The sequence below is a fragment of the Penicillium coprophilum genome (assembly GCF_028826855.1).
Source record: "Penicillium coprophilum strain IBT 35676 chromosome Unknown utg000002l_segment0_segment1, whole genome shotgun sequence".
NCBI classification, from domain to species: Eukaryota; Fungi; Ascomycota; class Eurotiomycetes; order Eurotiales; family Aspergillaceae; genus Penicillium; species Penicillium coprophilum.
This window is the reverse complement of record NW_026622722.1, coordinates 5,407,440-5,433,919: the sequence shown is the minus strand read 5'-3', so window position 1 is coordinate 5,433,919 and position 26,480 is coordinate 5,407,440. Positions and strand designations below refer to the sequence as shown.

At 50.0% G+C, this 26,480-nt stretch overlaps 9 protein-coding genes across 9 annotated transcripts; 5 read left to right on the top strand and 4 right to left on the bottom strand.

Annotated features, from left to right (window-relative positions):
* Nucleotides 1–45: 45 nt before the first annotated feature.
* Nucleotides 46–3,754, top strand: N7500_004120 (ATP-dependent 3'-5' DNA helicase; the record flags this gene model as incomplete). The annotated part of the gene is made up of 2 exons (XM_056675266.1): nt 46–48; nt 149–3,754. 2 exons carry the CDS (start codon nt 46–48, stop codon nt 3,752–3,754), a joined length of 3,609 nt encoding a protein of 1,202 aa, XP_056535791.1.
* A 955-nt stretch (nt 3,755–4,709) lies between these two features.
* On the bottom strand, nt 4,710–6,921 carry N7500_004119 (Zn(II)2Cys6 transcription factor; the record flags this gene model as incomplete). Its single annotated transcript, XM_056675265.1, has 3 exons — nt 4,710–4,950; nt 5,033–5,829; nt 5,893–6,921. The coding sequence occupies 3 exons, from the start codon at nt 6,919–6,921 to the stop codon at nt 4,710–4,712; spliced, it is 2,067 nt and encodes a 688-aa protein (XP_056535790.1).
* A 3,665-nt stretch (nt 6,922–10,586) lies between these two features.
* N7500_004118 (phosphoribosylglycinamide formyltransferase) lies at nt 10,587–11,344 on the bottom strand (the record flags this gene model as incomplete). The annotated part of the gene is made up of 2 exons (XM_056675264.1): nt 10,587–10,847; nt 10,934–11,344. The coding sequence occupies 2 exons, from the start codon at nt 11,342–11,344 to the stop codon at nt 10,587–10,589; spliced, it is 672 nt and encodes a 223-aa protein (XP_056535789.1).
* Nucleotides 11,345–12,103: 759 nt separating this feature from the next.
* On the bottom strand, nt 12,104–14,771 carry N7500_004117 (RING-H2 finger protein; the record flags this gene model as incomplete). The annotated part of the gene is made up of 3 exons (XM_056675263.1): nt 12,104–12,259; nt 12,318–12,593; nt 12,648–14,771. 3 exons carry the CDS (start codon nt 14,769–14,771, stop codon nt 12,104–12,106), a joined length of 2,556 nt encoding a protein of 851 aa, XP_056535788.1.
* Nucleotides 14,772–15,554: 783 nt separating this feature from the next.
* On the top strand, nt 15,555–16,850 carry N7500_004116 (uncharacterized protein; the record flags this gene model as incomplete). Its single annotated transcript, XM_056675262.1, has 1 exon — nt 15,555–16,850. One exon carries the CDS (start codon nt 15,555–15,557, stop codon nt 16,848–16,850), a length of 1,296 nt encoding a protein of 431 aa, XP_056535787.1.
* Nucleotides 16,851–17,282: 432 nt separating this feature from the next.
* N7500_004115 (uncharacterized protein) lies at nt 17,283–18,902 on the top strand (the record flags this gene model as incomplete). The annotated part of the gene is made up of 1 exon (XM_056675261.1): nt 17,283–18,902. One exon carries the CDS (start codon nt 17,283–17,285, stop codon nt 18,900–18,902), a length of 1,620 nt encoding a protein of 539 aa, XP_056535786.1.
* Nucleotides 18,903–19,334: 432 nt separating this feature from the next.
* N7500_004114 (VPS9 domain-containing protein) lies at nt 19,335–21,581 on the bottom strand (the record flags this gene model as incomplete). The annotated part of the gene is made up of 2 exons (XM_056675260.1): nt 19,335–21,213; nt 21,277–21,581. 2 exons carry the CDS (start codon nt 21,579–21,581, stop codon nt 19,335–19,337), a joined length of 2,184 nt encoding a protein of 727 aa, XP_056535785.1.
* A 375-nt stretch (nt 21,582–21,956) lies between these two features.
* atg15 (triglyceride lipase ATG15) lies at nt 21,957–23,830 on the top strand (the record flags this gene model as incomplete). The annotated part of the gene is given in 3 exon segments (XM_056675259.1): nt 21,957–22,133; nt 22,192–22,998; nt 23,015–23,830. 3 exon segments carry the CDS (start codon nt 21,957–21,959, stop codon nt 23,828–23,830), a joined length of 1,800 nt encoding a protein of 599 aa, XP_056535784.1.
* Nucleotides 23,831–24,740: 910 nt separating this feature from the next.
* Nucleotides 24,741–26,413, top strand: fgaCat (catalase easC; the record flags this gene model as incomplete). The annotated part of the gene is made up of 4 exons (XM_056675258.1): nt 24,741–24,762; nt 24,819–24,871; nt 24,921–25,100; nt 25,163–26,413. The coding sequence occupies 4 exons, from the start codon at nt 24,741–24,743 to the stop codon at nt 26,411–26,413; spliced, it is 1,506 nt and encodes a 501-aa protein (XP_056535783.1).
* Between the last annotated feature and the right edge of the window lie 67 nt (nt 26,414–26,480).

Here is a 26,480-nt window from a genome sequence, read left to right as displayed (position 1 = left end):
TTTGAATGGCATTTCCTCGGGGATAATTGTACACTACGGACTAAGATGGTCAATATGTCAATGATAAATTAAGCATAAGCAATTAAGCTTATATAGAAAGGCTGAGCATTGACCAGCCTTGGAACTTTGGTACGGATGGCCATTTTAGGTGATATTGGTGCACGTGATCTCGCGTCTGCCCGTCAATTCGGGATTTTATCGACTTCAATATCAACATAGAGCACTATGGGGCTTCGACATGACGGGCTCCTCGTCAATACCACTGCAAGCTTCGTCCTTGAAACGGAAACGAAATCATGAAGGCGATCGCGGCCTCGAGTCCAATGTGCCTCCACCCCCGAACGCGTCACCCCAAGACCCTGCCGATCAAACGCTCTCGACTACGGCCGACCCTTCTCCCAATAAACCCGATAAACGGGGACCTAAAACAATAGCCACGAAACAACCGGGCAAAGGGAAAAAAGTCACCTCGAAGCCGCCGAAGCCCTCGAAGCGAACTCCATCTGCGCCATTGCCAGATGCCTTTAAACGCCTATCGCAAACCCATCGCGCCTTGAACCTTGTTTATACATTTTGCTGCACACGAAAGCATTTTGCTACCACATTTGACAACATAAAAAAAGCTGTACAAGCTCAACTCGGCCAGGGGCGAGAACTCACTGTTGAGGATGTCGCACGCGTGAAAGTCATAGTTCCCGGAGCGGTCCGATTCGAATACGTGGACGAAGCCAAGTTAGAAGTAATGACTGCTGGAGATGAAGAGATATCTCAGTATGGGCTATACAAGCAATCTAGCATGGCATTTGGGGCAGACATGGACACAGCTGAAAACGCCAGACGTAACGATCCTCACTATGCAGATGACACAAAGCAAGTTCTGCTATTCGAGTTTGTGGATGGTGACCTGAAGCGGGAAGTACTACACCCGAAGACTGGGGAGCCTGTGAAACCAATGCGTCGTATGAAAGACGAGGATCTGAAAATGCCCGTCTACAGCCAAAAGCAGATGCTGGGGTTGATTGAAAAACGAAACGCCAAGTTCTCAGACGCGTTAAATGCGTTTCTAGTTCAGTGTGAGGACAAAAATGTTGACCCAGTGGATTTCCTTGAACAAGAGAAGAATGCTTTCCTTCCCAACCCTCCAAGCAGCGGGACAAACACTCCTCTTGCGGCGAAGCTGCCAGCAACAATTCCCAAGGAACGAAAATCCATTGGGGAGATCATTGCAGAGATTCGGGAGATGGATTGGTACCATGCACAGATTGTGCCGGAAGGCCATCGAGTATTCGAAGCTCAATCTCCTGTATACGGAGATTTGACATTCCAGCTCTCACAGGACCTTGTCAATGCTCTGTATAACACAAAGGGAATTACGCAAATGTATACTCATCAAACAGAGGCAATCAATCACCTGTACGAGGGCCATAATGTGATTGTGTCGACATCGACTAGCTCAGGGAAATCTCTTATCTACCAAGTCCCAATGCTACACGAGCTAGAAAAGGACCCCGAAAGCCGAGGGATGTATATCTTCCCCACAAAAGCCCTGGCACAAGATCAGCGCCGCAGTATGATGGAACTACTTCAGTATATGAACGGGCTGCAACACACGAGGGTTGAAACTTTTGACGGGGACACGCCAATGGGGAGCCGGAACTTGATTCGTGACGAGGCGCGGATCATTTTCACCAATCCCGACATGCTTCATATTACAATTCTGCCACAAGAGAGTTCCTGGCGCACTTTCTTGAAGAATCTGAAGTTCGTTGTCGTCGACGAACTGCACGTCTACAACGGCCTGTTTGGGTCTCATGTCGCTTTCATCATGCGACGCCTTCGCAGGATCTGTGCTGCGGTAGGCAATCGACATGTCAAATTCATATCTTGCTCGGCTACCGTTGCAAACCCCGAGGATCACATGAGGTCCGTCTTTGGGGTGCAAGATGTGAAATTGATCGATTTCGATGGATCTCCCTCCGGTCGTAAGGAGTTTGTTTGCTGGAATACGCCATTCAAAGACCCCAAAGATCCTACCTCTGGGCGTGCTGACACGGTCACCGAGACTGCCAGGCTATTTTGCCAGCTGATTCTCAGGGGGGTAAGAGTTATTGCCTTCTGTCGAATCAGAAAGCTGTGTGAGATTCTTTTACAAGGCGTGCGCGCCGAGTTCGATAGACTCGAACGAACAGAGATCGGCAAGCTAGTAATGGGCTATCGAGGCGGATACAGCCCTCAAGATCGACGCCAAATTGAAAAGGAAATGTTCGAGGGAAAACTAATGGGAATCGTCGCTACCAACGCTCTGGAACTGGGCGTTGATATTGGCTCCCTGGATGCAGTGATCACCATGGGGTTCCCATACTCGATCTCCAATCTACGCCAACAAAGCGGCCGCGCCGGACGACGTAACAAGGACTCCCTGTCCGTCCTAGTCGGAGACCGATACCCAACCGACCAACACTACATGCAGAATCCAGATGAAATATTCACACGGCCTAATTGCGAGCTGCAGATCGATCTATCCAACGAGCTCATCCTCGAAGGCCACGTCCAATGCGCTGCATTTGAGATGCCTATCCGCCCTGAAGAAGACAGCATCTACTTCGGGCAACAGCTTCTTGCCCTAGCCCCAACCCGTCTCATCAAAGATTCGCTAGGCTTCTACCATTGCCACCCACGTTTCCGCCCGCAGCCCTCCCGCAGCGTCTCAATCCGCGACACAGAAGATCAACACTTCGCCGTCATAGACACAACCAACAATCGCAACATGGTGCTCGAAGAAGTGGAAGCCTCGCGCGCCTTTTTCACAATCTACGAAGGCGGCATCTTCCTCCACCAAGGCACAACCTACCTCGTCAAAGAACTAAATACCGAATCCTTCCTAGCGCGCGTCGTCCGCGTCCACGTCGACTGGAGTACCATGCAACGCGACTTCACCGACATCGACCCTATAGAAACCGAAGCAATGCGTTTGGTCAGTAACGACCCCTCCGCCTCGAGCGCCTTCTTCGGCGCAATCCAGATCCACGCGGTGGTTTACGGCTTTTTCAAAATTGACAAGCGGGGTCGCGTCCTCGACGCCGTCGCCGTTGATAATCCGCCAATCGACCGCCTTACGAAGGGCATGTGGCTCGATGTCCCAACGCGCGCTATAGACATTCTGCAATCGCGCCGGCTAAATATAGCCGCAGCTATTCATGCCGCTGAACACGCTGTCCTTTCCCTTCTGCCATCCTTTGTTGTCTCCTCGCCCGGTGACGTCCGCACAGAATGTAAAGTCGCGAAGAAAGAGCTCGGCCAGTCGCTGCGTCGCGCGAATATGCCCAGTGAGTTCGAGGAGAAGCTTCAACCACCGACGCGGCAGAGGCCTGCCCGGCTTACCTTCTACGATGCGAAGGGTGGGTCATGTGGGTCTGGGATTGCTAACAAAGCGTTTGAGTTTGTTGGGTTGCTTCTCCGACGGGCGGTTGCGCGCATCGAAGCTTGTTCTTGTCTTTCGCCGCAGGGTTGTGTGGAGTGTGTGTGTGATGAGCGATGTAAGGAGATGAATGTTGTTATGAGTAAGGCCGGCGCTGGGGTTATACTGCGGTGTTTGCTTGGGTGGGAGGTTGATGTTGATGCCTTGCCGTGGGGGGAGGAAATGGCGGGTGACGAGCTTGGAGTCGGAGGTGCTGGGGAGTTGGCTGGTGGCTTGGAGACTGTTGTAAGGGCCAAGGAGGTGCCGTGGAAGCCTGGATGTCGAGTTGGTTGTTGAGGGACACTGTGTGCAGTATGCATCATTATCAAGTTGTGCCCATTCCTGAAATTAGGTATCCAGGTCAAACCACGTGCCGGCACGGAGCGTTGGGGGCCCACGCCTCAAGAGGAGCAAGCTACCTGTGGATATGACTCATCTCATTTGCTGGCTGATTTTGAATCTTATACAGACATAGACTGAGTATAAGACTCTTTTGAAGAAGTGGTTGAGCATTGCCTCGGGATTCAACGTTCATAGGTCCCATGTCATTCGTGACAGCTCAATGCAACCCTCATTCATGGATTTCTTCTACGCTGAGTCTCTCAACTCTTCGAAGGTTGTAAGAGTTTTTGGATAGATACCTCAGTAATTTGTGACAGTTGAGCTTGGAGCTTGCTGTTTCGCTCCAGTTGAAAAAAGAAGAAACCTTGGAAGATTGGATGTATAAATAAATAAGGAATGGTATCAGTCAATGATCCGATAGGAAACTGGGTATAATAAATGTACATCAAGTCATGACCGAGAAAGACCACCTTGGGGTCCGAAGGGAAAGGAGGGATAATAATGTGGCAAGGTAGATAGGTGAGGAGGGTCGTTATGTGATGATAGTGGGGAGAGGCTGGTTGAGATGTTATATGGCAAGGATAATTCAAGGGAAGGCGAAAAGATGGTGAGAAGGCGCGAGAAGGCACAAAGGCCCGAGCAAGGATGAAGGTGTGAGTCGATGCCTGATAGACAATGGAAATCTGTCCAACTGGGACGCGGCATTTGTGTCATTCAGTCGCAGAACGTGAATGGATGGGGTTGCCTGGGTGTTTCCCGGTAAAAATAAGTTTGGCGTATTTCGATGTGAAAATGCCAAGCAGTGTAGGCAGCGAGCTTCAAGAATGAAGAGCAGACTTTTCTCGTGGTCAAGGGAGCCCATGGACCGAAGATGGATGTTTCAACCAACAAAAAATCCAGCCACTCAAGACTATGAAGGGCTCTGGTTGTCGTCGGTTTCATCAAGTTTCAAACCCCCGAAGAGAGACTTCATATCACGAACATTCTCGCGCATTTCGTCTCGTGGCTGTGGTGAGCGTTCGCTGGTCAAGGAACGAATCTCACGGACAATACTTGTAAGTCCTTCCTCATTGGGGAGCCACCAATGGTGGACCTCTGGAGCTTGCCAGATGGTTGCGAGGCCGGTGCGGAAACTAGGTGCGATGATGTACCTGTTTGCATGGATATTTCCCGATTAGCTTTGCTCTTGGTCCTTCAAAATTGAAATGCAGATACGTGGCGGTAAAATCTTACCCATGTTGCTCTAACAACGCCAACGTGCGCCGGGCCCACATTTGATACTTATGCTCCCTGGGAAGAAACATGCTGACCATGCCTATGCTATTCTTAAAATTGATGCAATATCCATTTTCCTTGTATGGCCAGCGGATCATCGTCTCAATTAGGCGGCACTGCTCTTTGGCCAAGCCGTGCAATTCTTCAAGCAAAGGCTGCCGTAAGACTTGCATGGTCTGGAATTTGTACATTGTCTCGGTAGCGATAATGTCAATCCAAGCATAGTTGAAGTCCCACAACGCTCCACGGTGCAAGCCACCTGGCACGTATGGATCGGTAACATCATCTTCGGTCAAGGGCCGTTTCTGGGGGTAACTTTGCACTTTGTATTCGTAATCATCGAATGCCCTCAGGATCGTCTTGGCCTGTTCGAGCCACTGGCCCAGGTGCTCGTTCTGGATGGCGAAATCTTCTATTGATATCATGCCGCGAGATAATTTTGCATAGAGGGAAGCCATATCCAAGCCAAAGCGTCGGTTGATTGATGCGACAAGGGCGAGTTGTTTGGATGGATCATCTGGATAGATAGCGGCTTGCTCGGCATCATACTGCTCCTTTGCAAGATACCAGTCTCGACCGAGGACTGTTTCGGTGCCAGCCAAAATCCCCACGACCACATCAAAACGCGAGTACCATAAGAAGATACTAGTGTGCAACTCATTCAAGTTGGCGGACTCTGGGGTGATAAGCTCTCGCATAAGTGCGTGTGCCGCCTGGTGGTGATCAATCAGGTTCACCCAGTCGCCGATGTATTCCTAGAAGTGCAAAGAAAAAGTCAGAAAGGTCGCTGCAGTAGTCATGGGGGGAAAGAAATATACCTCAAATGTTGTCAGGACAAGAACAGTACACAGTGTAGCCTCACTGTGCTCTTCTCCAGAGCCCAATGATTTCCGCAGGAGGACCAAGGCTTTATTATAATATTTCAAAAATGTGTAGATCTTTCCCCCAGGGGCATGTAAAGAATGATGGTAGGCCGAAAATCCCACCAGGGCGTAGAGGAGAGGCTCATAGTGCAAGGCAAGTTCGACAAGACTGTGGTGGATGAAATGGGAACAACTCTGTCTCAAGAAGAAATGTGGCGGAGTCATAAATTCTTGCTGGAAATTCAAATAAAATCGTAAATCGTCTGGTAGGCGCGCATTGTTGAGCAATTCTACCGTGGAATGTCCAAGGCTGCCCGAGCGCACGCTCATCGACTCTAAGCGCGACTCAGCTGATGGCGAACTACTTTGGTCTTTGATGTAAGAACTGGTGTCGGACAGGGGCCTTGTACTGTGCCTCCGAAGCGATTGTGCGCTCCGACTCTTACGTAGGTCCGGCTGTGAGGTGGTTGTGCCGCTTGCTGGCGACGGTCGGGAATCCGATACAGCACTGTCGGGTTCCTCCTCGTCGATTATAGGCTGCAAGGGGCTGAGAGTCTCGGAGTCTAACTTCCCAGGTGACTCGCTGGCGTGTGACTGCGGGCGACCAGCGCGCGACTTGGCTGTAGTGCGTGAACTAGCCTTGGAGGATGTGGAGGATGTGGGTGATGGGTAGACACAGTCGCGGCTCCCTTTTCTACACCGTTCACAGACTGGACGGTTCTCATCACACTTGATCCGGCGCGAACGGCAGGTAAAGCAGCCGCTGCGGGTGCGCTTATGCTTCTTCTGGTCTGAGAGAGGTTGAAACAGGGATTGTTTCTGGGAGGTCGTATATGAAGGGGACACTATCATCGTCGGCGCCGTGGAGGGATCGTGCCAGAACGCAACGCTCTCGGGATACTGCGTCGGGCCAAACAAGGACTCCTGTTTCATTGAGTCGAGGAAGCCCGACATGGCCGTCTGGGGCGACTGATCTGAAGTCATTGTGCGCAAAACCCATCCGAACTATATATGAACTCCCCTAATCCCATCCGAGTCAACATCGAATCATCTTATCAAGAGGTAGAAGAGATGAAGTTGGTGGGGGTTGAAGTAAGTGACCTATGGAACCGGGGACGTGCGGAGATTAAAAAGGGAAAGGGAGGAAAAAAGATGATTTGGCCTATAAAAATGACCTTGAACTGATTTATCAAGTGAACATCTTTCTTTTATTTGCCCAGAGAAGTTAAAAGATCTGCGACCGGTAAATACGATATGTCCGAACTACTACAACATACGTATCTCCAAAATGAAGGGGAAATATGGAATAGACATGAGATGGATGAATACATATGGAATCTACTCCATAGGTGGATATACCATGGGCTGATCCAGGAGAGCTCCTCAACTTGGAGCCACTATATGGGGCTTAGGTATTGCCCTTCAAGGCCGTGTAACGCGTCTAGTGATCTTTTTATTATATATTTGACTTATATTGGACCTGCATTTTGGTGAGCTAAATTTGGATATCTCTCCTTCGTACGGAGTACGGAATACTATATATATACCCTGGCCTTTCATCTTCAACCACTTGAACATCTTTTTACGGAGTAGCCAGTCACAAAATAAAAGATCTCAAAGGATACGTCTCGGCGTATCAGAAAAATGACAGAGAAATAGGAAAATAAAATAAAATAAAAAAGGGGGGAGGGAACGACGATCCCAAGCCACAGGAATAAAAGCAACTTTGGTCTTAGGGCTTGGGTCTATATGCAGAGGGTCATGATCAGAGCGCCTATGGATCTGTCCCGGTCCCCCGAGCCCTTTTCGGTTTATGGTATTACTACGCTGAGGAAATCTTGGACAGTTTTCTTTGTGCTTTTGTTTGGGGCTTGGAGCAAGATGAATCCCGTGTATTTTTCCATGTCTTACCTTTTTCTATTTTTTTATTGATTTCTCTTTTTTTTTCCTGGTTTTTTTTTTTCTATATCGAGTAGTGGATCTTAAGGCAAGACAAGGATAACTTGGCGATTATGTATTAAGCGCCGGCAAGCTGAGGATCCTGTATTTCGGACGAAAGTACGGAGTACACAAAGTTCGAACGGCGAGTCCCGCAATAAAAAAAACCTAAACCCGGCAATTTTGAAACTTTGGATAAAAAGGAAATTGCCGAAAACGTTCCATTGATGGAGATCGGTTCCATGTGGAGGCCGCTAGGGTTGATTTGGGGGATCTGGAGGTTTTTATTCGACTAGAGAAACAATAGTCTACACTAATGATTCATGGATCTTTGATATGGGGGGTTTTCATCCTGAATTTTCTTTTCTCAGGCTCTGGTCAATGGATCGGTGTGCTCAAGATAAAAGAATGCAGCCTGTAAGCTCTTCCTACGTGCTTTCCACTCCTCTAACCTCCAAATTCGAGGGACAAGGATATAGCCGGGGTTTTGTCCGGCACTATCCCTGATCGACGATAAGTTGACAGAAGGTGGACCTGTTATGTACCACAGATCGAAAAGAAAAAAAAAGAAAAAGAAAAAGAAAAGACACTAACGCTCGTGGAAGCCTTGGATCGACTCCAATATCGGCTTCAGTGCCTCAATTCAGTTGGAAATCCCGTCTAGCACGCTATATGATCCCTAGATTCACTTGCGATATTAATTCAAATATCTATTGGAGCCATGGGAAGGAATTCGAAATTTTTCTATGGAGATGCATTACATAGATTGCCCCGGTGCAACCCCATTCAACGGAAATATACCCAATCCCGAGGCATTTCAAGGTTCCAAAGCTCTGGCCACATGCCTCCCACGGTAATGGCTGGACCGTGCACGAGCATTCCCCATCTGGAGATATAATTCAAGCTAAGAGAACGCTAGGGGACCACGGGGAATCATACACTGGAGTGCCAAGAAGCTCCTAAGTTGATTAGTTCTTTGGGGGGGGCTTTTTTTGTTGGCTTGCAGCTTCCCGACCAGGTATAAGAAGTGTTACCCGTATATGATCCCAGTATTTTTCTGGGAGATATAGATCCTGCGTTGATGCCCCCACTAATCGATTTGGCACTATACCTGATTTGGTATCATTTCGAGAGCAACTAGGTTCCAGTGGAGACTGTCTGCTAGTGAGATCAGCAGGCAGCAAAGAGTGGTTCTCAGGTGGACTCGTTGAAGATCATATGGCGTTGTGATTTGCAAGGTGCGTGCGCTGATGAAACTGGAGTTTTATACTCCGTACTCCCAGGGCTTTTTGGTATTTTCCACTGAGTCGAAATGGAAAAGAAAAAAGAGGATAGAGTTTTTGGAGATTATCAGCTTATATTATGCCCCACGAAGAAAAGTGTAATTTATACACAGAACATCATATATCGGCCCGAAAGCTTACAAGCCCTCGCTATTGGCTACTATGAGGGGTTAAAAAGTACCTGTAATGATTTTTTTATCTAACTAACCTAGTTGGTGAATATCAAGTGGCTGAAATGTATACTCCGTACGGAGTATACAGAGTACGGATACCACGCCTAGCGGCAATCGGAGCTTATTACTCCGAGTTCCAATATATAGGATGGTATTATCCAACCTTGAAAGTGTATCACATTATACGGAGGACCGAGTACGGAGTACAACATATACACTAGACCTGCAAATGAAGGTTCAGTTATGGTCTATCAAACAGAAACAAGCAAAGAAAAATCACCATCAGAGTCCAGTCCGCGCCCGAAATGGGTATGATATCGCCGATCTCAGGTGACGGGACAACATCAAATTGAGTTGACGCCGGTGAATTCGGGGGCCAAAAACAAACCACATGGTCCACCATCAAGCCCAACATCCAGTGAGTAGAGAAAGAATAGTGGAGCCATCATCCATAGATCCAAGACGTTGGGAATTTGGGTTGATCTGTCACGTTGGCGCCACGATCATAGGCTCAACGGCCTGTTCAGCGTTGCAACCCTTCCGATTGCCCACTTGCTCGTCTTGGTTGCATTGCAAGGACCATACCTTTCCTCTTTTGTTATGGTTGTCCTTACTTTCCAAGGCTCTAGATTCCGGTAACTGGGGGTTTCCAGAAGGGGATGTCATACACCTACAGGATGTGTCGCGTGGCGCATGCTTTACCGTTTTTGAACTAGGCCAACTAGCCATGAACTCCCCCCAAAATAGTAATCACATATTATTAGAGAGGGGAGGGCTATTGTGCTCAATCCGTTGTGCAGGCCTGGGCCTAACATGTGACCGGTGAAATCGTTGCAATCTTACTCCGTACATTTCTGGTGATCATCAAGGTTTCCTTGCAAGCCATTCGGGTGATGACCATGCATGTCTCATGTCCGTGACTATAATTATAATTAGACATATAAGATTTGCCCACGATTGCCCCAACATGTTCTTGGCTTTCAGCCTGGGCTGCGGTTCTGATTTTCAAATCGGCACTACTTGACTCACGAAATATACGCCGTGCAATATAATGTCTTTTTTTTCTCTCTGCAATCATACAAGGAGATATACGGAGTATGTAGTCATAAATCGTCAACAGCCCCGACGATGGCATCATTCGGGATTTAGTTTCTGGCCGATCACTGGTCAGACAAAACGCAGATCGAGAAGCGCGGCGTCCTTTGTCCAGGATCCGGCACTATGCGGAGTAATGTCATCCAAGACAAATGGGTATTCATGCACTTGTGCCCTGTTGCTTCTGGGCCATCAATTCCTTCACCACTTTATCCACTCCTTCTACGACCACTCCCCACTCGGCTTCATGAACCCGAGTTTCAAAGGTCTCAAGGTTTTCGTCCTGGCCCTTCCGGAAAGGGATTTCCCGCACCAGAATCGGTGTGCCCATATCAACTTCAGAAATGACATCGTGCATCATCACACCGGTCTTGTCAATCTGACCCTCCAACCATGCAGCATGAGCACGGCCAATCGCATTCTAATGATCAGGGAAAAAAAAAGACAGATATTAGCCTATCATCCCAGCTAACAAGGTACAATCCCCCAAAAGATTCTATAACTTACAACACCATTGAATGCCCCCGGCAGCGCGGGGTGCAAGTTAATAATCCTCGTCTTAGTAGCCTCTAGAGGCTCCAGGAACTGTGGCGATAGAATGTGCATGAAGCCGAGACACACGACCAACTCCGGCGCGTCGGCAAGGATCAGCTTTGCGAGCTCAGCATCGTATTCCTCACGCGCAAGCTGGACACCCTCCGGTGTCGCGGGATGCTGCTTCTTGTACTTCACAAGATTGTGATATGCGGTTGGGATGTTGGCCTTGCTTGCGCGCTCGAGGCCGAACGCGGTTTTGCGGTTGGAAATCACGCGGACGATTGTTGCGTTTAACTGACCTGCGGCCACTTTATCGATCACGGCTTGCAGGTTTGATCCATTGCCGGATATGAGGACTGTTGTTCGAACCGGGGAGGTCATAGTGAATTGTAGGCTTATAGATTTTTGGTAGGTGGTATGGTGGGGGTTTTCGTGAAAACTTCGGAGGATGAAAGGGTAGAGAGCACGCTTGAAACTTTTTTTTCCGGCTACAGTGGGGTCAATTAAGCACTGCCGGTGGTGGTGAGACTGCAGATGAGAGTCTCAAAGCTTATAGAATAAAAGAAATAGCCCAAGGTCGCTGGCGCAAGCCAGTAATGGGGACTTGAGGGGTCAGGGGATTTTTTGGATTACCTAAGTCAGCCGCGGGGCAGCCCCCAGGACTGTGGATGAGATAGTACGGACTATGTTTATAGGGAATGTGAACAATACTCACAACCATGATAGTATGTAAGAGTAATTGTCACATGGGGTTTGGATTTCAATGCGTGAAGGGTATGGCCAGCCAGTGTAATTTACGATAATAAACTGAAGAAACGAAAATCAACAATTGATAGACGTAAAGACTATGATTCTCGGGGCTAGAAGTCGAGGTTATCTTCCAAGAGGGTTCCTTTTTGTTTGCAGGCCCCAAGAGCAAATATCCAAAAGCCCAACATGATCAAAGCACCTCAAGTTGATGCACAGAAATGAAATGCAAAGGGGATATCCATGAAAAAAAAAAAAATCGTTAAAGGTTCTAAGCACACGCTGCATGCTAAAGCTAAAGGAGAGAAGTGTTCAAAAATCATAGTTGGGAATTGGGAATTGGGACTTGTTCAGATGGTGGGGGTGATCATGCTTAATAGGAGACGAAAGGGATCAGACGGCTGTGCCATCTGGAGTTGGAGCAGGCGCAGAAGCAGGGGGAGGAGCAGTATTGGGTGCCGGGTTGTCGGTGTTGGAGTCGTTACCAGGAGCTTCGTTGACTCCTTGACCTCGACACAGAGGACAAGAGTTTCTCCCAGTGGTTAACCACTACCGCATATGGTCAGTAATCGAACATATTGAAACAAAATTGACGAAGATGACAAACCTGGTCTATGCAGTCCTTGTGGAAGACATGTTTGCATTTACCCAGCTCTCGAACTTCCTCGGCCACCTCATAATCACTCAAGCAGATCAAACAGCGCTCTCCGTCTTGGATTTGAATGGCGCTAGCGCCTTCCACAGCTTCGGCGACCAAGGAGCCCGCATACTCAACGAGACGGAACAGTCCGCCGGCGGAATTGACGTCGGTTTGAGAGGCAACGGGAGGTTTGGCTGGACCCAACAGTGATGAAAGTAGGATCATGTCCTCGTAGGTAGGGTTCTGTTAGAGTATTAGTCAACGGGGTTCTGACCAAGGCCAGTACGACATTCTTACATCAGTGAACAGGCTTGGTGTCGTCAAAGCCGGGTGGTTTTCAGAGAGATTAGTTCCAACAACATAGATTAACCAACTGCGTCCTCCACTTGGTGTGGGTTGATCGGGTTCGACCATGCCATTGCGTCGAACAGCGCCAGAGCCTAGGGCCCGATGACGGGCATATTCAGAGTCACTTCGGCGTCGCTGACGGGCAGTATTGAAGGCCATAGGCCCTTCCAAAGTCTCCGCCGACGGTTGCATTGCCTGGTCTTCATGGAGGTGGGGTAAAACATCTGGTGTAATTGCTGAGGCAGAGGAGGGTCTCCGGCTCGGGGTGGAAGTGCCGGAGGACAAACCAGAAACTCCTTGTTCTGCTGGGGTTGATGGAGGTGGGTGCGGACCCGGAGGACTTTCAGAGAAACCAGAGGGATGATAGGACGGGAATGCAGCACGGGGCCCGGCATCAGACATTCTTCTAAAGGCGTTGGGGACTGATGGGCGAGGGAAATCTGTAGCTCCGGCGGGGTTGTGTAGTCCTGCATGACCTGGGTGCCGAGGAAAGTGCAATCTGGATCGCACATCGCCCCGTTGGGTAGTGTCACCAGCGGCATCTTGAGGCCGTGGAATGTTATTGGGTGGCAAAAAGGGTAGGCCAAGTAGAGCATCTAAACCGGGGCCTGGACTTGTAGGTTGTTGTTGTTGTGGTTGTTCAGTATTCCCTCCGTTCCCAGCCGGGACAGACCGAACTCCAACAACAACCAATGTAACTGTTCGTCCTTCGCCTTCAGCAGGCTCATCGATATCCATCCCATCGTTTTGGGTCCCACGTTCGCCCACACCATTCACGCTCTGCCCTGAAGCGCTTGGGCCCGTGGGTGGCTCGGAATTGGCAAATCGGAACACACGCAAGAAATTGACGGGATGTGAGGGTGCTTCATTTCCAGCATTGCTCGGTCCCTCCCCTGTCGTAGTCGGCTGAGCCTGCGCAGAAGTCGCGTGCTGCAAACTCTGAATGAAATTCTCCAAAGAGCCATCTAATCCATCGTTGCCCAATGCCTGTATATTAGGCAACGCAGGGCCGGCTGTGCCAGATAGTTGGGCTGCAATTGCGGATGCGGCGAGCTGAAGAACTCTTGACAGAGGTGTTTGCTCCTCTCGTCGCAGGACTCTAGATGATCTCGCTCGGATGATCCCAGGCAATCGACGCATCAAAGCAGGACTCGGCTGGGTAGGAGATGAACCGGTTTCCGGCTCCACAGCCTGGATGGCCGGTTCTACCGAATCAAGTTCATGAGGCTGCTCGCCGAAGTCCAGACGCGTGTCCATGTCCCGATCGTCATATAATGAATCTGACATTGGATATTCCGGGCTTTCGTGGGGCCGCAAATCTGAGTGCGCCTGACCGAACATGTGTGAAATGGGAGATGAAATCGAATGGCGCATTCGTTGTAGCCTGACACTTCGGCGCCACGATGCTCTTGTGGGCTCGGGTATTTGAGATGGAGAGTCGATATATGGCGGGGTTGCTGGTGCAGCATCTGGAATTCCAGCGGACTCCGCGCGGGGTGGAATAAAATATGGTGCTCTAGCGGATCGGCGCCGAGTGATTCCTCTAGAGCCAAGGGAGTTGAACGCACTAAACCGACCGGATGCGTGGGCAGCCTCGGATCTTGGAATGGGCATATGAATTAGGCCATGTCGATGTGCATGTCCCTCCGCTGGAGTTTCTTCTTGACTGTTAAGAAGTCCACGGATAACTGAATTAGGGAGAAGCCTAGACCCTAGTCTTGACATGGTGGATTGTCTTCGTGCTGCCATTCGAGCAAATGCCGCGGTGCGGTATTCCCGGGGTGGGAGCTCATACTCGGGCCCGTCCTCCTCCTCAATACTCCGCATGGGTTGCGAACCGCCAGCAGAGAACCGGCCTGGCCGGTCGGATGGCATATCTTGGTCGCTCCTTGTGTGTGTGTTCATATCGGTCCGGGGTGATAAATCACCCTCTCCATTGTGTTCAGCTGCCTGTCTATGATTCATTTCTTCTTCATCCCTCGTGTTGGGGCCACGCTGTATCGAGAAAGGTGGAAGATGTGCCGGATAGCCAGTATTGGATGAATCACGTTGTGTAGAAGAGAACTGTCCCATAGTAACCGAGATATGGCTGTCGGAAGGATGTCGATGTCAACGACTGTTCATTGCCACGCGAGGACCATGTGGCTAATAGCGGCGACCGTATCGATATCGGGTTGGAACGAGGAAATTGATATAATGGGCGCAAGTTATTTGAGTGATGTACGAAACAGATGTTGATTTATTGCTCAAGCTGACAGGGGCGATGTAGTTGATTCTCGGGGGTGATTCTGAAGAAGCCGTATGTCGGACCTTGGGAACAAAGGAGTGGAGAGCGGACAGGGAGTTGGCGGCTACCAGGTTATTTGCAACAGGTACGAAACGCGTAAGACAAATTTCCCTGCCCAATACGAGCAACAGCGGCCAGAGGTCTCAAATTGTCTAGGGAGTTCAGGCACAGCCCACACTACGAGTGGTATAACCGCCGAGCCTTGAACCCCACGGAGCTATGGCAACCACTCTTAGAAAAGGACAGCTAGCGACTGGCAAATACGAAACGGAGGTAAAAGAGCGCCAGGAAAAATGGAAAGGGGGAACTAGAGAAAAAGGAAAAGGAGGAGTAGAGGAGTCATATCAAAGCAAGCAGTTGATAGAGGACGATAAGTGATGATGTTTGCCTTTTTTGCTTCGATTTAAGTGCCTTAGGCATCACATTCCATTCCGTCATCTTCCACCACCCGCTCTCTCTGACAAATGCGCAACTATCAATTGGAGCAATCACAGCCTAGGCCCTAGTACAGACTTGCTACAGCTCCTACCTTCTTTGACGCCGCATGGGAGACGACTCCTCTTGAGCATATGGCTGTGCCGTCGTCTTCGGTTTTTTCTCTACCAATACCGCCTTGGCTCCACCCGCCTGGTACTCGCACATCTCAATATGACCGCCGAAAACGCAAAAGGAGTGTGGGATGGAGTGAAAGCGATCTGGATGGCGAAGAAACAACTGACATAGCCTCGGCAACGGAATCTGAGCCGGCTGGGGCTCCCTTGGTGTTGACGCCGAATGAATCCCATCAGTACCGAATTGCCGGTTTTCCGTCCAACCAAGAATTGCCGAAAGGTCATTTTCCCCATGCACAAGATAAGGATGAGCAACTCAGAAGAGAAACTACCTCACGCCACCTCAAAGATTTGGCGGCATTATCACCTCCAATCTATCCTCCTCAGTCGGCCCAGCAAGGCAACATTCGCTTCCAACATCTGGGTGCATTGACAGCCATTTTACATCGATGTATGCTCCAAGGTGATTATGTTCGAGCCGGACGAGCTTGGGGCTTGATCTTGCGCGAAGATTATAGAGGCTTTCGAATGGACGTTCGTAACGAAGCAAGGTGGGGCATCGGTGCTGAAATCTTGCTGCGGCGTGACGAACGGGAAAACCCAGCCAACCCTGGTGCGTCCAAGGTGCCGAATCCGAAGGAAAGCACACCCGTAAACTTTACCACCAAGGGCTTTGCGGCAGCTAAAGAATATTATGAACGACTTATTCTCAACCATCCGTTCATGAAATCTTCACCACAGTCTATTTCCTCTTTGCACTTTTATCCTGCAATGTTTGGGCTTTGGGTGTACATGACCCAGGAAGAAAGCAAGGCGAATAGGAAGGAAATCGCTCTTCGCCAAGAAGAAGAGCCAGGTGAGTTTTCTGAGGACGAAAATTCAGAATCTGAATTTGGCCACCGTCGGAAGTCACAAAACAAGGCAGATGCTGCCATCACAGCAATCAGGGCACTGGAGTTGGAACAGGCACAGCAGATTGCTGCACGTATGGACCAGCTCCTAGGGTCTCCTCCATACTCCGACTCGCCTGAATTGCTGGAGCTAAGAGGGATGATCTCTTTGTGGATCGGTGATCTGTTCCTGTCTGCGCTATTATTACCGGCAGATTTGGAAGAAGACCACGATCCCGACCGGATGCTCCTAGATGAAACTTCAGGCTCCCTTGAAGCGAGACGTCAGCACAGGTTTGCAACTGAAAAGAAAGCAACCGAAGTCCAAAGGTCGGTCGAGCTGTTTGAGAAGGCCAAGAAACGAGGCAGGAGTGTTGCATACAATCTGGAGAATTTTCATATTGATGATGACTCTCCCGGCTAAGTGATCTCGATGTTCTTCCGCTATGGAACTGCTCATGTAAACCTTGACCCAATATACCCCCAATGAATTAATTGCATTCTACCTACAGCTAAGCACCCATCTACAACCAAACACCCCTCTCGCCCAGTATGATATAGTTCTTTGTATAAGTTGTATAAGACACATTGTGGCCTTAGATGATCGTGGCATGCATGATGTAGCCAAGCAAGCATGCTTGGCATCTATGCCGGGGGATGATCACTACCACCCCAAGCACAGTTGCCATAGATGAGGCTCGAAGACGTTTAACATGATTGGCACGTGACTACGCGGTGATATCGCGTTTGCCCAAAAACCTTACCGTGGACTGATCCCGGTCATCTTTCGGCGTCATCAAAAACAAATAACACATCTCTCCATTTACCCTACAATACCTGATTTAAATAAAGGACCATGGGGGTCGGCGATTATGTCCACTCCAAAGAAGGTGGGCAGCTTCGCGGAGCCCCCGATCAATCCCTCCAGTCGCGCCAGCAACGTGCAGAACAAGCCAGAGTCGAGGTGCCGGTCACCCAGCTAGTCGACTCAGGCCTTTCAAACATTAATGGTAGAGGTGGCTCGCTAGAACTTCCTGGTGCATCTCAGTTTCCCAATCAGCCCCACAATCTTCCTACAAATGGAATGCAGCGGGATAGGGATGTGTTTGACACAGATGTGGAGGCCATCGATGATTCAACTGTGGCGGGGACTAGCGTCTACGGATTTGATGATAACAAATCTCAAGCAGCGTCAAGTACCAATGCTGCTTACACCAACCCTCTACCATCGACGTACCAGCCCCGGCCTTCACGACATACGTACAGTTCTAAGTGGTATGATGGTCTAGGTGATCAAGCCATGAAGAAAGCTGGGTTTGATTCAGATGACTTCGATGACTTCGGAAGCCAAATGACCTCGTCTCTTGGTGGAGATGGCGGTAATAACGAAAAGCTCGAAGCACACGACTGGCATGTGTCAAGCAAACCACGTACGACCGAGGAGCCATTGAGCAAGCGCCTGGAAAATTTTTGGTCCGCCAGTAGAAAGAGAACTACTTCGCGGCAGCCTGTTACCGTAGACTCTGACCCCGAGCCTCAAACTCAACCACAACCCAAGTCCAAGCCGCGGAAATTAGGCCAAATGCTTCCTCCTACTGGACCCAGGAAGATTGTTCTCCCTCCTAACTCTTCGGCAACACCCAGGACACGTTTCAGTCCGCCAAAGCCTTCACTTCTTGAACAACTTGACCAACAACTTGATGCATCCCCCACTCGCCATATCTCTCAACCTCCACCAGATTTTGGCCAGTCGCTCAGCATCACATCGTTTCAAGATCATACTGACAGCGATGGTGGAAGCGACGATGGCATGGACCGTACTATACGCGCGGATGGACGACGGGAAAGCGGCGGCCATTCGACCAATGCTTTTGACATGACCAGCCTGACCGACCTAGACGTCGACCATACGATGCAAGATCCTTTTTTCGTGCACGAATCGCACGAATCGCAGGAGTCACAGGAGTCGCAAGAGCCGTCACATCGTAGTCGTCGCAATACTGTCATCCATTCCAAAAAGCGATCACTGGAGGCAGACTATCCTCCAGAAGTGCTTTACCAAAAGTCTTTCTCCGAGCTCCAAGCTGAGCCCTTTGACAAATCCCCCACCCCTCCTCCACCTGTTGTCAAATCACCTTCCTTGCCACCAAATCCACCGATTGTCCCAGACACCCAAGAGCCTGGGAGTGTCGTCTCCCATCTGTTAACTCTGACGGATCAAGAACGCCAGTCTTGTTTGTCACACATGACCATGGATGAGTGGGAAGACTGCGGTGATGAAATGATCGACCGTTTCACCCATCTTCTTTCAGAAATGAAGAACTTACGACGTGCCCGCCGCCGCACAGCTGCTGTGTTTGAAGGCGAAGTCAAGCGCCGTCATGACGAAGTTGAAACAGACAATTTGGATTTGACGAATAAATTGACCGAGATGAGAACTGGCGGTGCAGAGGTTCTGCGTGGACGCTACTCATGAGGGAGGGATAGCTGTCTTGCTCGGCATGGCTTATCGTTAACCCTGATGTCGATTGAGATAATTGCGTTATGCCCCATATTACGTACGGCAGGACTTGATTTATGCATGTTAATACCCCTTTTACGCTTTGGTACCTTTTTTTCTATTGTTTATTTGCTTGGTTCTTACATCGGGGCTGGGGCTTATCAATTTTGCATTCATATGTTGGTCTGAAGTGTTGATTTTTGCTAAAATGATGTATGATATGGACAATGCGTAGCTCACTCCCGAGATCACCAAAGCTATGCTATCTAATCCAAGGTTAATTCGCCAAGATGAAATGTAACGCCAGATATAATAACGCCATCGATCCATGATGCAAAAATACTTCATCCCTCACTGCGAGCAATAAAAAGGAGATGAAACAAAAAAAGGTTATCTATCTACGGAAACTTATCGAGACTCGGCAGTACTTTTGAAAAGCGCAGCAGCGAGTCTCTTATAGTCCTCCAGTAGAACAGCTACGTCCCCAATCCGGAGATCGCGCGCATCCTGTGTCTCAAGGAACCGCTGAATCGGAGGATCATTCTTCAATGAAGAGGTGGGGACTGGGCTGACAGGACCACTAGTGTTGTCTGCCGAGGCGGGCGATGGCCTGGATTTATCCAGTCCCGATGGAGATACGGACCTGCCGCTGGGTGTTTCTGGTGTGTTGCGGCCAAAGTTCTTCATCATGCCTGGAATATGGTTCAGAGGGTTGAGCGTGTTGCCGAAGTATCGCATCGATTCTAACGGAGTGGAGCTTATGGCTGGATTCGATGCAAGATCTTCACGCAATGATGTCGTGATGGACTTTTTGCCGCTCTCTTGGGTTCGAGTGCTGTCCACGCTCCTGTCCCGAGGGGTAGGGCCACCGCTGGAAAGGTCTGTGAGTCTCGAACTACTGCGTGGGGGTGTGCTTTCATCCACAGAGACAGAATTAATTGCAGCGAGCTCCCCTTGGGTCAGGTCTTGGTTGGCAACAGAGGCAGGCGGCAAGGAAACTAGACGGCGAGCTTCGGCCAATGTTTTCGGCAGTATTGGTCCGCTACCCTCCGGGCCGGGTCCTTGGATGTTTTGCATTTCCTTCAGACGACCAAACAGAAAGTTGAAGCTGCTGTCCAATGTAGCACCAATGTTCTTTAGACCCTGATCGGCAGTGGTACGCACGGCATCATTTGCCGCCCCGAGGACTTTAGAAGGCGGCTGGAAAAGGTTGCTGAGGCGTCGTTGCTGTGGTGTGACAGAGGGTCGAGGCCTAGGTAATGTAGAGGAAGCGGGTTCTTTGATTTCTGGTTTTGACAGTTCCGGCGATGCAGATACAGTCGTCACAGCCAAAGTTGTAGTCTCCTTGGGTGGCCGAAAAGGATCGACATGGCCTGCGGATTCTGTCGTTGTCTCGCTAGGGGGTTTGAGAGGGCCATCCTGGAGCTCATCTGCACGCAGAGTGGAAAGATCGACATTTTCCAAAAAACTTATTGCGGCCTCTAAGTTGGTTAAGCAGTAAGCAGTTTCTCCGTCAATTCTGTTTGAGGACCTGAAACGCTGGATAAAAACCAAGTTGCTGACAATGTTGATTCCCTCAGGGGGGCACGTCACAAGCGAATAGATCAGAGTGGGCAGAATCTCGTCTGCAGAGGAGGAAGATGGTAACAGTTTAGTAAGGGCGTCGACGATGGCCTTGTGCGCTGCTGCGAGTTGCTGAAGCTTTCCAAGGGGGTATTTGTAATCGTTCATCTTCGCGAGATACTCTCGGGCTTGACAAAGGAATTCGTTCGCTTCGTCCTGTTTCTGCTCGTCGATCGCTTCGAGGTCTATATCGATCCCAAGGTCCTTCAAATTAATGCCGACCAGCAATAAAGCCGCAGTCTTCGAACGCAATTTTTCATCTCGCACATCATCCAATGTACTTTTGTGCCTCCACAGTTTATCATAAACCAGCTCGCACACCCTCCGTTCGGCAGCCTCTTCTAATGCAATCCGTTTGTTTTCAAGTGCTCTACGAGCCTTTCGCCTTTCAGCTACTTCGGCCGCGGTCAACATTTGACGGCCTGGAGCCCCTTGTCTGACATCGTCGTTAGAACGTTTGCTGCTCAGTTTTGACAGTGCGCTTCCTCGTGGGGCTTTTGCAGGAACCTGAGGCGAAGGATCCCGATTGATACGAGTTATGAGAGCAGAGATATGCGTGGCAATATGGGACTCGGCTCGGCTGTAGAAAACTTGGAAAAGCTCGGAGATCTTCTCGATCGTGGGAGGCGAGTTGTGTACTCTGGCGCTCAGTGAATTCACGAAACTAGTGAGAAGATGGCTGTTAGAATAAAATATTGAAACATGGCACCAACATGGCCATACTTACCGATCCGCCAGGCTGATTAGTTCGATCGGTAGCTCCTCTGAAGGGTCTTGTACGCTTCGCGAAAGCACAAAGCCATCGCCATCATCTGTCTGGGCATCGCATGCGGTGCCAGAGTCTGCGGAGCCCCGTCTTTCAAATACGTCGGGTGTATTTTCCTGCCCCTCAGTACTGACAGGTGAGGCCAGAGGTGCTGTTTTGGAGTTTTGCTCAATTGTGGGAGACTTCACACCTGAGCTGTCCATTCTGGTGAAAGACCGTGCTGAACGTAAATGAGGCTCAGTGCTATTTTCAGAGGGGCCAGACATTTTAGGGCCAAGGGCGATGGGGTCCTATAAGGCACTAATTGCGTGTCTCCGCTCCCCGGTACAGCTGATAGGCCTGTGCCGATCCGCGTCTAAGACCCCCAGGTATAGCCTGGGCCTATTGTCCAGAAGTTGAATCGGAAGTACTCCGTATCAAGCATGCAGTATACTTTGATCAGTAGCAGCTGATTACTTTCCTGGTGATCAGTTCAGAAGATACCAAATTGAGAAATTGGATTCACATGATATCGCTTCCCGTCACGGGGGTACTCATCACGTGCCGATCGCTCTCCGCACTGCGTCACTTATCAAGTGACTCGCCGATAGCCGCGATAGACTAACGTCTCCTTGATCTTGATCCTCATCATCACCACCGTCATGCCTCGAAAGCGTTCATACATTAAACTCAGTTTCAACAGCCTATTATTATTGACTGCAGCATTACCAGATGTTGCTTCCGCCTCAGGCTATTATCCACCCTCTCAACAAGTTCCCATCATCCCGCCCCAGATACCTGGGAATGGAGCCGAAGCTACACCAGACACACATGAGTTTGTAAGATGCCCTACGCAAAGCTGTACTACCCTGGCTGATCTATAATAACCGTTCATAGTCCCTGCGTCACATCTTCCACCGAGGTACCTATGATCAACCCGACCTTCATGCAAGGCTCGACGTCAAGCCAGACACTCGCCTCCGAGCTGTTTCCGAAGATGGCTACGAAGAACAATATATTGCATCAGAGAACATTTTGCCTGCATCATCTAGCCCCCTCACAATACAACGGTTAGCCGACCGACGACTCCCAGTGATTCAAGGTCACTTGACAGCTGCGCGGTCTTCCGCCTTTGCGGCCGCTTTGACTCCACTGGATTGGGTCATGGACACCGTTCCTGGGCCGAATATTACAGACAAGCAGACTGTCCTGACATTTGCACAAATGACTGCAAACGACTATATTCAAGAACCTGGAACAGGAGAGTGGCACACTATTCATGGCCAATTCAACTATTCGGGAAGCTTCGGTTGGCAAAAGGATGGATTGAGAGGGCACATCTATTCCGATAAGACAAACAGCACTGTGGTCATTTCCCTGAAGGGCACTTCACCTGCTCTTTTTGATGGCGCCGGTACCACAACAAATGATAAAGTCAATGATAATCTATACTTCAGTTGTTGCTGCGGCCAAGGTGGCTCTTATCTATGGAGACAATCATGCGATTGCCAGAGTGCTACATTTACGGCAAATTTGACATGCATTGTCGAGTCTATGACTGACGAAAACCGTTATTATCAGGCAGCGATCGACCTATACTCTAACGTTACCGAAATCTACCCGGATGCGAATGTTTGGATGACCGGTCATTCGTTAGGTGGTGCAATGACAAGTCTGGTTGGATTGACGTTTGGGTTGCCTGTGGTCACTTTTGAGGCAGTTCCAGAAGCATTACCCGCAGCTCGTCTTGGTCTCCCAAGCCCGCCAGGGTATGACTCCCCGACTTCCACAGTCGCGAAAGTTCACTGGAGCCTACCACTTTGGTCACACAGCAGACCCAATTTATATGGGAACCTGCAATGGAATTAACTCCATATGTACATGGGGTGGCTATGCGATGGAGTCAGCATGCCATACCGGACAGGTGTGCACCTATGATACCGTGGCAGACAAGGGCTGGCGTGTTGGTCTTGGTACCCACAAGATTGAGAACGTAATATCAGATGTTATTTTGAAATACGACAGTGTCCCATCATGTGTCGCAGAGGAAGAATGCTTCGACTGTGAACTCTGGAAGTTCTTCCGAAGCAACGGTTCTGAGGTCACAACTACTACCACTACCATCACTACCACGTCTGCCACCAGAACTTCTACGTGCAAGACTCCTGGATGGTGGGGCTGTCTAGATGAAAGCACAACCGCCACCACTACGACTACCACTACCACTTCGCCGACAAGCACTGCGACTACCACGACATGCATGACTCCTGGTTGGTTCGGGTGCAATGATCCCACCACAACAGCCACCCCGGCACCCACAGTGACTACCACCTTGCCCACGGTGACTGCGACGACCAGCTGTCACAACCCAGGGTGGTTCGGCTGTCGTGACGAAACGACCACGGTAGCTACAACTACCGCCGACTCTGCGTCGCCCACTTCCGCGAGCTGTCATAGCCCGGGGAGGGTGTGGGGATGTTGGGATGAGTCCACTAACACACCTGCAATCACATCGGCGCCCACTTCTACCAGCTAAACCCCATCTCACATGCACGCACTTGCAGCATACTCATGGTGCTCCTTTATTTTTATTGATCCGTCGGCTCTTAAGAAACCGCAAGCGCTAAATATACCCACCCAATCTTACGATTTGTTCCGATCTCAATTTACTTCAGTTTGCCTTTCTCACATCGATATACAAGATATACTATTGGCGCATTGGGCGCATTAAGCGAGCCTTTTTTTTTCGTGTCTTTTTTTTCCTCTTTTCTTTTGGCTCTGTGTGTTTTGCATCATCACCTGTACCACTTTCAAGGGAAGCACTATTCGAGGTTTCTTGTCGAAGAGCAGGTGTGCAGAATTCCTTGAACGGACCGAACTTCGGGGGTTTTAGATCGCTATGAGACAATTAGATTGTTCCAATGAATTTTTTGGGATATAGAACTGTATCTCCGGGGTCGGACCGGGGGCTTGCCGATCTCGGATCGTGCCGATAGGACCTTGGAAGTTGCCCAGGTGACATCGGATCGAACTGCTCAAGTGGTATAGTCTAAAGTTGGGAGAAAGACTTGACCTCCCCGGAATGTCTCTTGGTCTAGCCGCAGTCCATTTACAAAGCCATGTTGTCCCGATGCTTTGATCCCGGGGAGTGGATCCGACAGGGATGACATCGGCTCAGATGCGATTGGATAGTATGCATGCACACGTCAATGCCCTGATATTTGTAAATTTTATATAGTACAAAATACAATATAGTTGATACTTGCTGATATCGAGAGGCACCTATGGACCGATAAACAAGTGTATGTTTTCCCATATCAAAGATCCTGTGGGGCCATGGGCGACTTTTCCATGGCTCCCCCACAAGGCACTTTTTTCTCCTTTATATAAACCAGAGTGCTCCCAGGATTCTTCTTCTTTCTCCATAGCCAAAGATCTCATCCATCATGGGTCAAGATAACGAGCCTAGTAGGTTTTATTATCAACCCCCCAGACTAACCTAGCTAATACCCTCTCTTTCGCAGAAACTTACCGCTACAATGAGACTCCGGTCTACACGGCCTCCAACGGCTGCCCAGTACGCCCGGCTCACTGTCTTCTGAATCTCAAGATCTAACCCTATATAGGTCATGGACCCCCAGGCTGCTCAGCGTATTGGTCCCAACGGTCCTCTTCTGATGCAGGACTTCCACCTGATCGATCTGCTAGCACACTTCGACCGTGAGCGCATTCCTGAGCGCGTGGTTCACGCCAAGGGTGCTGGCGCATATGGCGAGTTTGAGGTTACTGATGATATTAGCGATATCGTATGTACTGCCTGGGAAACCTTTTCCATTCAGCAAAGGATCATTAGGTTAACAACACATAGACCATCATTGATATGCTCAAGGGTGTCGGCAAAAAGACCAAGATGCTCACCCGTTTCTCAACCGTCGGTGGTGAGAAGGGATCTCCAGACAGTGCGCGCGATCCCCGCGGATTCGCCATGAAGTTCTACACCGAGGAGGGCAACTGGGATTGGGTGTTCAACAACACCCCTGTTTTCTTCCTGCGCGACCCTGCTAAATTCCCCGTCTTCATCCACACTCAGAAGCGCAATCCGCAGACCAACCTTAAGGATGCCACCATGTTCTGGGATTACCTCTCCACCCACCACGAGGCAGTCCACCAGGTAATGCACCTCTTCAGTGATCGCGGTACCCCATACTCCTACCGCCACATGAACGGCTATTCCGGCCACACCTACAAGTGGATCAAGCCAGACGGCACCTTCAACTACGTCCAGATTCACTGTAAGACAGACCAGGGCAACAAGACCTTCACCAACGACGAGGCAGCCAAGCTGTCCGCCGAGAACCCCGACTGGCACACCCAGGACCTATTCGAAGCTATCCAACGCGGCGAAAACCCCTCCTGGACCTGCTATGTGCAAGTTCTGAGTCCCGAGCAGGCTGAGAAGTTCCGCTGGAACGTCTTCGACCTGACCAAAGTCTGGCCTCAGAACGAGGTACCTCTGCGCCGCTTCGGCCGCTTCACCCTGAACAAGAACCCGGAGAACTACTTCGCCGAGATCGAACAAGCCGCCTTCTCCCCCTCCCACATGGTCCCCGGTGTCGAACCCTCCGCCGACCCTGTCCTTCAGTCCCGCCTCTTCTCCTACCCTGACACCCACCGCCATCGCCTGGGCGGCAACTACGAGCAGATCCCCGTCAATTGCCCGCTCAAAGCCTTCAACCCTTCTCACCGTGATGGCTATATGAACGTCAACGGAAACTACGGTGCCAATCCTAATTATCCCTCCACCTTCCGCCCGCTTGCCCACAAGCCCGTCAAGGCTAGCCAGGAACACGAGAAGTGGACCGGCGCTGTCATCGCCGAGCAGTACCCTGTGACCTCTGAGGACTACGTCCAGGCTAACGGCCTGTGGCAGGTCCTTGGCCGTACCTCCGGCCAGCAGGAGAACTTTGTCGGTAATATCTCTGGTCACTTGTGTGGCGCCGATGAGCGTGTTCGCAAGGCTACTTACGAGATGTTCCGTCGTGTTAACCCGGATCTTGGTGCTCGCATCCAGTCAGCTACAGAGGCTCATGTTTCCGGTGCCCCTCCAGCGCGTTTGTAAATGTCCTTTTCCTTGCTTGTGCTTTCATACTCGAAATAATTGTGGATTCAGCCCACATCCCTGCATA